General features: G+C 39.6%; 1 protein-coding gene and 1 long non-coding RNA gene across 3 annotated transcripts; both read right to left on the reverse strand.

Moving 5' to 3' along the window:
- Window positions 1-250: 250 nt before the first annotated feature.
- Window positions 251-7,670, reverse strand: LOC124292510. The gene is made up of 3 exons (XR_006902466.1): window positions 6,783-7,670; window positions 2,520-2,521; window positions 251-262 (listed from the first exon to the last, which is right to left on the reverse strand). It is a non-coding gene; the product is annotated as an uncharacterized LOC124292510 (long non-coding RNA).
- LOC124292509 lies at window positions 3,268-6,057 on the reverse strand. 2 transcript variants are annotated; one of them, XM_046729627.1, is made up of 4 exons: window positions 5,891-6,057; window positions 5,243-5,371; window positions 4,200-4,262; window positions 3,268-3,362 (listed from the first exon to the last, which is right to left on the reverse strand). In XM_046729627.1, the coding sequence occupies exons 1-4, from the start codon at window positions 6,018-6,020 to the stop codon at window positions 3,352-3,354; spliced, it is 333 nt and encodes a 110-aa protein (XP_046585583.1). In that variant the 5' UTR covers window positions 6,021-6,057; the 3' UTR covers window positions 3,268-3,351. The 2 variants fall into 2 exon arrangements, with proteins under 2 accessions (XP_046585583.1, XP_046585584.1); XM_046729628.1 differs by having other exon boundaries at window positions 5,243-5,362; window positions 5,891-6,056.
- Window positions 7,671-12,469: the final 4,799 nt, after the last annotated feature.

Genomic DNA, 12,469 nt, shown 5'->3' on the forward strand with positions numbered 1-12,469 from the left:
TTCCTGAAAATTAAAGAATTAGCTTAAAAAATATAAACTTAAAATTACAAATGAGTTGTTTTGTGACTCACTTATACAGACAATATATCCTTGCACAATAAGACAAAAGCTGCATCTTGAAGCTGTTTCCTACACATCACGCGAGGCACTGAAATGTATGAGTGGCATTGCAATTTCTCAGAATTATCATTGGCATTTATTGTCTAGATTTGCACGAAAGGTTTATATTTGCACAAAACAACAAGCATTTGTTAACATCCATCTCAAGGGTCACAGGTACTGAGACATTTTAAGAGAAGAATAGTGAGTGAGTTGAGTTTTACGCCAGTTTTAGCAATATTCCAGCAATATCACGGCGGGGGACACCAGAAATGGGCTTCACACATTGTACCCATGTGGGGAATCGAACCCGAGTGTTCGGAGTGACGAACGAACGCTTTTAACTACTAGGCTACCCCACAACCCCTTTTCAGAGAGGAAGACCGAGTCAAGCCAATCACTGAGTGAGTATACCACTGGATCACGCTCCTGTTTCTGTTCCAAGGGAAGATTGGCGGCGGGGTAGCCTAATGGTTAAAGCGTTCGCTCGTCGCGCTGAAAGCCCGGGTTCGATTTCAAATTGCGGGAATACTTCTTGCAACATAAAACCTATATTTGGCTGCATACTTGTGCATCAAACGGATCTTAAAGAAATGGATTATTATAGCCTGAGCCTTATGATATTTCAAGAATTTAGGATCCTTAATGAAATCTTGCATTTACAATATAACAGTCTCCGACGAATGTATATTAGGATTAAATTTGATCGGATCAAATAGATAGGTCTAACTGGAACAATAAAATCACAATAAAACCCACTTTATCATTTTAAGCAAAATACATCTCATCCGACAAACAGACAACATGGCACTGGTAAGTAGGGCTGTGTATTGACAAATAAACTGCATTGCAATATATTGCGATTCAAGTACCCGTATTGTGATGCGTATTGCGATATATTGGGAATTTAATTAACAGTAGGTGACACTAACTGTACATGACCGATCCTAGTTTCTACAGTATAGGGGCGGTGGGGAAGCTTTGTGGTTAAACCGTTCGCTCGTCACGCCAAAGACCCGGGTTCGATTCCCCACATGTGTACAATGTGTGAAGCCCATTACTGGTGTCCACCGCCGTGATATTGCTGGAATATTGCTAAAAGCGGCGTAAAACCAAACTCACTCACTACGGTATAAGTCCCTAAGAATATATACTCATGCCAATAATGGTTGTCACCCCCTTCAATTTTTTAATTGGAGAGGGGTGAGGGGGTGGGGGGGGGAGGTGACAACCATTATTGGCATGAGTATGTGTCATGGTTCTGATAACAGCAATCTCAATTTTAGGTTGCATAGTCAGGGGTTCTATTTTCTTTTTTATACAATTTATAGTATTACAGTATGTAGTTTTGGTATTGAATAACGAAGGAAAACATATGTTGTGAATGAAAGTATGTGTAGATTTTAATTTAAACCATACAGATAATCACAAAAAGTCCATATATGTTCTTTACCCAGTATACCAGTTATCAGACAAAATATTACAATACATGTACGTATCGTTTGAAAAGCGTATCGCGGTATACCGGTATACCAGTAATACCGTACAGTCCTCGTGGTAAGTATAATGTATATTCCAACTAAAAACCAATATCAATATATTGATAACCCCAAATCAATATACTTTCTTCGAATCGATTTTATCTGGGTTTTCTTGTTGGTGGCGGTAAACGAAAACATCTATTACAGATGGAATCTTTCAAAATGCTGAAACATTTCTCATCATCGAATATTTCCTGAAATCGTCACATTGAAAAATATTTCTTATTTGTATTGGTCAAAGGCAAAAGTAAGGATGTTCTTATATAATGTTCGTAAATATCACTGATAATAATTACGTCGGTATGGATAAAACATATAAATATATTTTGTGTAATCTGATTTGATCAATCGACTGTTCACACACAAAAATAGGAGCAAGAAGGATTACGGTCGCTTCCTGTGGTTTTGAGCTCAAAGTGTTCTCCATTCACAAACCGCTATAATCTCCTTTGATTACAGAAACTAACTACTAACTAGTATATGTCACTTGAATCATAGGTTTCTTACAGCACCAGCTTTCGGTGGGATGTTTTGATTATTTCTGTTGTATCTGTTGATACTTATACTTGAGTTAAACCAGAGACCATACAATAGATCTATTATATGGTCTCTGGTTAAACCCAGTGTACGTAATGCACCAGCTGACCTCTGTAATCGCCATTGTTTCACATATGCGCTTATACATACTGTCACTCCAGCTGTGCACCAGTGACCCCTTTAGGCAAATCCACAGCAAATCTCACTGGGCGGTGGTTAACTGCATGCTGCACGGTCAGCTCTGGCCAGTCTTAGAGATAAGGGTCAGTTAGGCAATATACATACTTACTTCTAAGTGATTCTTCGATAATGGTACAGTCGTCCTTGGTTACACCAAGAGACCGCTGACATATAGAATACATTGGATTTGGTATTCATGATCTTTAGTGGTGTAAATATTTGAAGGCTTGGGTTGTATATATACAGCTGTAGGTGGTGGTGGCATCCTTCTGCCTGAAGTTATCGACAACAATTCCACAGCATTTCTCCTTCCGCTAAGTAAGAAACCATTTTACTTTACATGTTATCTAATGGTTAAAGCGTACGCTCCTCACGCCGAAGATCCGGGTTCGATTCCCCACAAGGGTACAATGTGTGAAGCCCATTTCTGGTGTCCCCCGCCGTGATATTGCTGGAATATTACTAAAAGCGGCGTAGAACTAAACTCACTCACTCCATATCGCGAGAAGAGTTCGCATGTCTTGCCTTACTGGTAGCGCCCGTCATTCACAAATTTTGCCTAAAATGGAATTATCTTGTGCCTGACACCAGTCTTCCTCCCAGAGTGGGGTGTAATCAACCAATATATCGAAATGCTGGAAAATCCAGTTAGATAATTTTGAATTACGACCACGTAAAGATTCCGATACAGCTAAGTACAGGAAAGCAATATGGGAAATAGATTTTTTTCACAGCACACTGGGCATCTGTTTTAATGACTCGGACCAAACATTCACTTATATGAAGTATGTTTTTGACTAAGTGCTTGTTTTGCAGGTCAGACACAACTACGAAAATAGCCAAATGTTTTATGTTCGGGCTAATATATTCCGGGCTTGTTCTGCGTCCATTGCTTATAAAGATACTAGACTTCATTCTCAAGTGTTATATTTTATTACACTGACGGAACAGTAACGACGATGCACAGGAACACTGCACCTGGAACAATGCCGCCTCACTGGTCATCTGAAATATAACAATATAACCTTATTACCAATATATTTTCATAGTGTATAAAGGGCGGTGGGGTAGCCTAGTGGTTAAGGCGTTCGCTCGTCACGCCGAAGACCCGGGTTCGATTCCCCACATGGGTACAATGTGTGAAGCCCATTTCTGGTGTCCCCCGCCGTGATATTGCTGGAATATTGCTAAAAGCGGCGTAAAACCAAACTCACTCACTCACTCACTCAGAGTGTATAAAGTTTATAAACGTTGTATAAACCTTAACGTTATTTCTATCTTTCTCCTTGGGTACCTCTAAACAGAAATAGACCTTAGATGAATTGAATTCACGTCTTGCAATGTAATATAACTTGGCATAAGCTTAAATTGTTTCAAAGTTCGTCCGTCCATATGTGTACTGAACCCGGGCCGAAAGAATGAGAATATCTATGATACATAAACTTTATTATTTTCGGACTTAAGGGTACGGTTGTCTTCCCGAGACAAGTGTGTCCACAAGAATATTTTTGCTATTCTCTAATATAGGTTAGTGGACTTTCTTTTCTCGGGAAGATGGGTTCGAACCCAAGATTCACGATCTGCATGATTCCTGTTTTCGCGCTCATTGGTGCCACCACTACTTCGGAAATATCCCCCCACATTAAACAGAGCAGCCTTATACTAACCGAAATACTATTCAAAGCAGCGATAAACCAAACACGTAAACTCATTATTTTGGAAATAATTTCCTCTGTCCTAAAAAAACTATTATTATGAATGTTTTCATTCATCTTTGGGGGAGTAAAATCCAGGTTCCAACAGGTACTGATGGAAAATACTGTATCATAAAGCTCTCCTTACCCAACTCTGCATCCATTTCGCGGAGGCTTCTCTCGAAATCCTCTACTGAAATGGTGTCATCAGCTGCAATGTAAAATAATGCCGTGTGTACTGGTCAAGCACTGATGTAGCTGTAGAGCAAACACCTGGTGTTATGTCTTTATCAGAGTGATTCTAAAACACATTGTTATGATACAGTCAGAATCGACAAACGGGCCCAGAAATTTCTTATCGTTATGGAAATGGAATGGAAAGGAATGTCCCTCTGTATAGACGATATTAGCAGTTGTGAACATACGCTTCGAAGTTTGTAGCACAGTGTGTATAATTCATTGTGTGTGTTTGTGCATATGTGCGTGTGTGTGTGAGTGCGTGTGTGAGTATGTGCGTGCGTGCGTGTACGTGTGCGTGCCGGTGCACCGCCGAAAATGAAGAATGTATAGACAATCAATAAATTTAGCTTCGGTATTTTCATTGGCGAATAGTCAGACAAATGAGACCATTTGATGCAGAAACTTAACAGTTTGATTTCCGAACACGCAACACAGGTGAGATCTGTTATGAAGGGGGGACATGGTGTGTGAGGGAATGTATATTGCAGACACTAGCAGGCACAAAGATTGCAGGCATTGGCTATACGCGATAGGCCAAGGGAAACCCCGAGACAGTAGAACACGACCTTCATTATATCAGTTGTACGGGGGCCTGAGGTTTTAAAACTGAAATGATTGATTGAAATCGAAATGATGGAGGTTTAGTCACGTCGTCGGAATTATTGTCATTTATTGCACGTCGTGACTGAAATAGCAGCATTAACAGATACACAATGCAGGCGCGATTACAAGTTGCTGCTCTACATGCATGCTGATGTTCACTTTACTTGACTTCCTTTGGAGGCTTCGTCAGATGTGCTTTTTAATGAAGGTTTGAACTCAAGTCACCAGTATGGAAGGCACTGTGGAAGTACGGCCAAAGAGAGGTTAACGCTGAATACTAGAACTGGTTCCGGAAAACGTTCACAATATCCTTTTCAACATGGTTCAGAAATTAAGCAGATAACTCACCGTCCGTGGCATCCAGCAGATGTCTCACATCTCGTTCCCCAAGAACCTGCTGTAGTTCCTGTTCGTCCAACTCTCCATCTCCGTTCAGGTCAAGGGCCTCGGTGTTGCGCTTGCCTGATCCTTTGTAATCTACACACATAATGTTGGTTGGTTGGTTTGCTGTTTAATGCCGCACTTAGCAATATTCCAGCTGTATGGCGACGGTCTGTAAGTAATCGAGTCTGGACCAGAAACTCCAGTTGTCAACGTATCAACAGCATGAGTATCGATCTACGCAATTGGGATACGATGACATGTGTCAACCAAGTCAGCGAGCCTCACCACCCGATGCCGTCAGTCGCCTCTTACGACAAGCATGAAGACCAATTCTAACCCGGATCTTCACGGGTATACACACACGATGACACTGAATATCTCACACTGACTATTTACACAGTATCTAACTACTGAGCTAGCAGAATGGCACATTAGTTAAATGTAAGTGACAACTTAAATACTCTGACAGTCACATTGGCTCTTAAACCCTTTGTGGTTTTACATGAAACTCCTTTATAATGGTCTTTATTAAGTTTTGACGTATGATCTGTTTCACCCATTCATACATTCATGCAGCCCAGTTTAAACCTCCAGAAACAAGAATAGACTTACGTCTTCTGATCCACCAATTTCTAACCCGATCCTTGACTCTCTCTCTAAACCAACGCTTAATTCTCCAGGCGCTTTCTGCCTCCGGTAGAACCACCAGCAACGCCACGAGCATCAACAAGACGACCTTCATCTGGGAAAAAAAGATTTCTAATAATCAAAAACACACACACACACACACACACACACACACACACACGCACACACACGCACACACGCACACGCACGCACGCACGCACGCACGCACGCACGCACGCACGCACGCACGCACGCATGCAGGCCATACATATACATACATACACACATACATATATACATACACATATACACATACATACATACATACATACATACACATACATACATACATACATACATACATACATACATACATATACATACATACATACATACATACATACATACATACATACACATACATACATACATACATACATATACATACATACATACATACATACATACATACATACATACATACATACATACATACATACATACATACATACATACATACATACATACATACATACATACATACATACATACATACATACATACATACATACATACATACATACATACATACATACATACATACATACATACACAAACATACATACATACATACACATACATACATACATACATACATACATACATACATACATACATACATACATACATACATACATACATACATACATACATACATACACACATACATACATACATACATACATACGCACGCACGCACGCACGCACGCACGCACGCACACATACATACATACATACATGCATGCAGCACTTTGTGTGGCAAATGTTCAGTAAAGACAACTATTAGAAATATACAATGGGCACCGTTAAATGTAACTTTTTATAAATGCAATAGTAAGGTCTCATAATGTTAGCTAGTTTCACTTTATATACCAACTGCGCTTTCCTTTAACATCCAGCGATTTTATAAATGCAACAGTAAAATCTCATAATGTTCAATGTCTATTATCCATCATTTCGAAATCCAACTGAGCCTGAATAATCCACAGAGAGTAATTACACCAATTTGATCATTCTTTATCTTTAAAACCTATACATCGTCGTTGGTTATAACTGACATGTTGATGCACGATGAATGATTTAAACAAGTTAAGCATAACGGATGTTCGTGGTAGCAGAAATACAACTCACCTTTCTCCGTGTCTCTGCAAATGATCCTGCACCTACTGACAGGCTGATATTTATCATAGAGACGCATCATCATCCAACACCTCACATAGTCAGGTGCCGGGTCTACATCCGCCTCAGTACCTTCACAGGTAGTGTCGGAACATAATGTACAAACCAATGAATTGCACGTACAATGTTTCAGGTTGTAAATGTCAATGCTTGTTGCCGGATAAATTTTGAAAAACCATATCGTACCACGGTTTTAGACTAGTGGCAATTACGTCCACACATGTATAGTTAACAATACACATTGACACCTCGCTTATCCGAATTTTGCAATCCGAGTGAAATCGTCCCATATTCAAACTTATGGATGTGAGAGTAGTGTCCTTTGCATATATAATGCGAGAAGTAATAGTCCTTCAGAGGTGTTTTAGTACAGTTATAACTGTTTGGAATCCCGTACAGACAGCATAACATACGCCATAGCATATTTTCTTCCACGGTAAAACACTGACGCTTTCATGGTAGACATGCCCAGACATTCCCAGTTGTCTTATACAGGATATTCTGCTGTTTGGGGTCTTAATAAAGTGAAAACAGACAGACAGACAGACAGACAGACAGACTATCAGGTTTATTTCATAGATGTGGCCATGAGGCCAATAGTACAAAATGACAACTTAGATTAAATTTTTACAGAGCGCATGGACATGATTTTGTTTACAAAAATTGCTAGACGGAGTATTATATCATGGTTCTTAGTATTTAGAAGATGTACAAATTTTTGTTTATTTGGGTTCATCATATAGATACTTGGTATGTAGTGAGTTCTTACCGCTGCATATAAAGGACATTTCATTAACACATGATACTCATCTTCTGGTACATTTTTACAATATTCGCACATAGCTACACTAATGTCATTGTCTTTAGATCTTCTGTACGAAACTATTTTTAAATTGGTGGAGCCGCATCTGAATTTTGTTAAGACTCTGCGCAGATGTAACGAAGAGAGTGCGATCAAATACAATTCCGGAACAATATCAGATTTAAAGGCAGAATACATATGTAATGATTTTGAGTTTCTTATATCTTGTGTCCATTCTTGATAGTACATGTCTTTACAACGTTGTTTGAAAAGATTTAAAAACAATTCCCAGTTTCCGACATTTTGATATATCCATACATAAGCAAATCCATGTTGAAATAATATTGATCGTACTGCCGAAGCCCAGTTAATATCTCCATTGTCGTCTAAACGTTTCAACATATCATACGAGCGACGTGGGTAACGTGTGTCTGGTTGCCGAAGCAGACGTATCCAGAACGAAACAACTCGTGTCATATAATTTACATGTAAAGGGTATCTCCCACATTCTGCTAAAACTGCCTTGTTCGATGTGCGATAGCCAACGTTTAGAACGTTTTTACAAAATTTTGAATGTACTTTTTCTATTCCATGGCGGATAACTGTTCCCCAAACTTCTGCTCCATATAATAATATAGGTTGTATTTTACAGTTAAAGGTTTTGAAAAATATATCGAACGGAATTGTTTTATATCTGTACATGAATTTCTTAAAAGGAAATAATGCTTTCTCTGCTTGCTTACACAAAACACCACAAGCTTTTGTGAATACATTTCTACAAGATAACGTTAATCCCAGATACTTATAATAGGAGACAGTTTCTAGTTTCTCTGTTCCAATTGACCATTTTTCTCTTTCTGCTATTCTACCACCTTTTTTAAAAACTATGACCTTTGTCTTATTTGTATTTATTGACAATCCCCATTTCGTAAAATACTGTTCTAAGATATCTATCTTTTTCTGTAGGTTCACAATGCTGTCTCCAAATATAGCGACATCATCCGCAAAGAGAAGAATTGACAGTGCATTTATAGTCTCATCAATAAAAGCGCCACTATAGTCGCTGTTTATAATGTCGTTAACTAGTTCATCGAGTATACATTGAACGTAAAACAGTGCTAATTTTACCATGTAGACCATTGTTGAGAAGTATATATAGGAGCTTGTGTCTGTCAGCGGTATCAAAAGCTTTTTTAAAATCAACAAAAATACAGTAAAATTTTCCACGTTTTTTCCTTATGTACTTGTGGATAATCGAATTTAGAACAAATATTTGGTCAATAGTACTGTAGTGTTCTCTAAACCCTGCTTGCGACTGGGAAATGATATCCTGTGTTGAAGCCCAAAGTTTTATGCGTGTATCTAGTATACTTGTGAATACTTTGCTAATTATATTAAGTAGAGCAATACCCCTGTAGTTATTGGGATCCTCTCTATCCCCAGCTTTATATAACGGAACGATAAGACCAAGGTTCCAAGAGTCTGGAAAATTACCAGTGTTGAAAATCTCGTTGAAAAGACGTTTATAAAAAGGTAATAATATCAAACAAGTTTCCTTAATGGCCTCCGTCGGAATACCATCAGCCCAGGGAGATTTACCATTTTTCAGATTCTTAACTGCATTCAAGATTTCATCATTTGAGATCTCGTCACCCAAGATATCGTCACAGTCTCTACATTGTTCACAATTAACAACGTCATGGTTTTCAAGAAATGTTTGTACATGTATAATATCAAACTGTGTGCAATCTGTTTGAGGGTCAAAGAGGTTACTAAAGTGTTTGTACCAGTTATCTGGAGTGATGTTTGTTTGTATGCTGGCAGTGTTACAGTACTTCTTGATTGACTTCCAGAACTCTTTGCATGATTTACCTTTTGCTGCGTTTACAATTTCCTCCGCTATATTGTTTTCAAAAGTAGTTTTTTCTGTTTACATAGGGCTTTAAATTCTTTTTTAGCATCGAGGTATTGCTTGCAATGTGCTGGGTTGTTTGTAACTCTAAATGTATCAAGGAGTGCATATTTATGTCGTTGCGATCTCTCACAGTCTTCATCAAACCATCTGAGCTGGTTGTTACTTCTGTTTGGTGTTGATTGTAAATGCTGTGTAGTAACATTTTTGTCTGCATGTGTAAAACAATATCTAAACAAAGTCTGGATGGATTCTAGAGCAGAGTCTACACTAACATGTATACTATCATCAAATTGTTGGGAGAAATAGGTAAGGGATTGCTTCAATATATCGGAGAACTTACCCCTATGTTCTGTTCGCCACGTGTACCTGTGTATCTGATGGGCATGTGCATGTGACTGGTACCATAGGTGGTAAAGGATAAACTCCCTATTTCGCGAAAACCTTCATAAACGCAGCCATATGATATACACATGCAAAAAGTATCGCAACGCCTATGATTTTTAATCATTATATCATTATATAACAATTTATATTCATATCTGAATTATGCTTGTTTTTATGATTATGTTTACCCTTCAGTACCCTTTGCACCATACACTAAATTTAGATATGCACCTGCTACGATAAATGGCGTACAATACGTGCATTACGAGTAGTATAAAGTAAATATACATTTACAGTGAACTGTTTTTACGGCTCGATAACTTGGAAAATGACTCCGTTGTTGATGAGTAACTGATCAAAGATGGCAAGTTTTTGGAAAACAGAATGGTGGCATTTCATTGAGTACTATTGCAAGAGATGTTGTTTGTCATCCATCGACTGATCGGCCAGAAAATATGAGCAAACTAATGATATGTATGACCGTCAGCGTTCAGGTCCACCACGAGTGACTACTCCTTGAAAGGATACAGCCTGTATCATAAAACCTCGCCCGTTCATGTCAAATGGCGTGTTAAAAACAGCTTGTTTGTCCAACAGAAACGGTCTGAAATCGTCTAGAGTCTGCCAGGTACAGAGCCTATCAGACGTCCGTAATTATCCCCAGAGCACAAAGCAGCACGACCAGCTTGGTGTCAAGCACGACATCACTGGAATTTGAGGTTATATGGAAGCGTCCACTGGTCGAACGAAAGTCATTTATTCATACCTGGTGGCTGAGCTCTAGGTTTGCTCCACAGAAACGCTGCATATGCACAACGGTATATCTTGGGGCGAGTACCGTTAGGCGGAGTTAATTGACGGTTTTGGGGTGCCTCTCACATGACTTTAAACTTGACTTTGTGACGATCAGACAAAATGTGAAAGGACAGCATTACATCATTATTGTACCACATCTCGATGACCATCCTCTGAACACATGGTCAGTCTTCATCTACGACAATGCTAGGCCGGTGCCATTAGTGATTTCTTTCGTCAAGAGGCCTTATCAGGTAAATGATTCCAGATCTTTGGAGCGTTATGCGTTTGGGGCATATGGATCATACCCCTCTACAGATTATCAAAACAAAGTACACGGTCCACCCTACTGCTAATCCGAACTTTTTAACAAAATAAAAGTTCTAACAAAAATGCAGAACTATGCATTCAATGACCACAAAGTGTCAATCCGTCTTTATCGAAGCTTGAGGAAATGGCCAACATCGTCTAAGAACTGGATTGGGGATTTCAGGTCACGATTGAGTTCGTCCTTCAGGCGACAGAGACGATTCTCCACCTCCCTGCATACTCTATTTCTGCTTGTCGGGGCTGCTCCAAAGTCTATCTTTGCAATCCTCGCTGTCTCTGCCTATTCGACCTTCGTGATCACCTCCACCACGAATCCCATCGGAGACCTGGTTTCAGCCGGTTGTGGAATCCATCTAGGTTGTAGTGCGATGGTTGCACAGGGGCTGGGGGAATCGGGCTTCGGCGTCAACCCAAGTGGTGATGATGTAGTCGTTGAATGCGTCAGCTCTGGGCACTTGTTGTCCATGGCGTCAACCCATGTGTCCTTGATTTTGCTCGGAGGGAGTAAGTTTAAAGCAGCTGCTGGTCTGATCCACTTGCATACTTCAGGATCTTCTGTGTATGCGACAGCAAGTCCTAGATCTTCCTCCAAATCGCCTGACAGATATTGAAGAAACATCTCTTTACATCGATAGTAGGAAACACCACGAATAGCAGCAAGCTCAAAGTCTGTCTTTACACATGATGGGTCAAGTGATCGGTTCAGTCTCTGTTGAGCTTCAGCCTTGAGCAGCCTGAAGAGTCTGGAGTAGATGTTCGTCTGACGGTCCGGGAGTTAGGCGAAGACTACTATGTGTGTTTATTCATGTTATATCTTAAACCCTTCTGATATGTAAGTGTATATAATGGGCCGGTGGCCCCCTTACTGAAGATACACACATAGTAAGGCGAAGATGAAGGGATAGGTCGTGGTTCCGCGTCTTGCATGGATGATATACACTTGATTCCACAGTCCAGGACAGGCAGTGACTGGTCCATCCATAATCTCTGTTGGCTCTTGAGGATTGTATGCCGGAATTATAAAAACAGGACCGCTCTTGTTAACGACTTATGACAATAGTTATCCGCACTACAAAATGAGTTAGTTTTAGCCATGTTT

The sequence above is a fragment of the Haliotis rubra genome, unplaced genomic scaffold (assembly GCF_003918875.1).
Source record: "Haliotis rubra isolate DU_JTF1 unplaced genomic scaffold, ASM391887v1 Scf52, whole genome shotgun sequence".
Taxonomy (NCBI): domain Eukaryota; kingdom Metazoa; phylum Mollusca; class Gastropoda; order Lepetellida; family Haliotidae; genus Haliotis; species Haliotis rubra.

Excerpts from the sequence above, each read along its gene's own strand:
- LOC124292509 (XM_046729627.1), bottom strand. The coding sequence starts at position 6,020 with ATGAAGGTCGTCTTGTTGATGCTCGTGGCGTTGCTGGTGGTTCTACCG. Across the intron at positions 5,372-5,890 it reads AAATTGGTGGATCAGAAGAC|ATTACAAAGGATCAGGCAAG; the intron begins GTAAGTCTATTC and ends TTATGTGTGTAG. Across the intron at positions 4,263-5,242 it reads TCTGCTGGATGCCACGGACG|CTGATGACACCATTTCAGTA; the intron begins GTGAGTTATCTG and ends TTTACATTGCAG.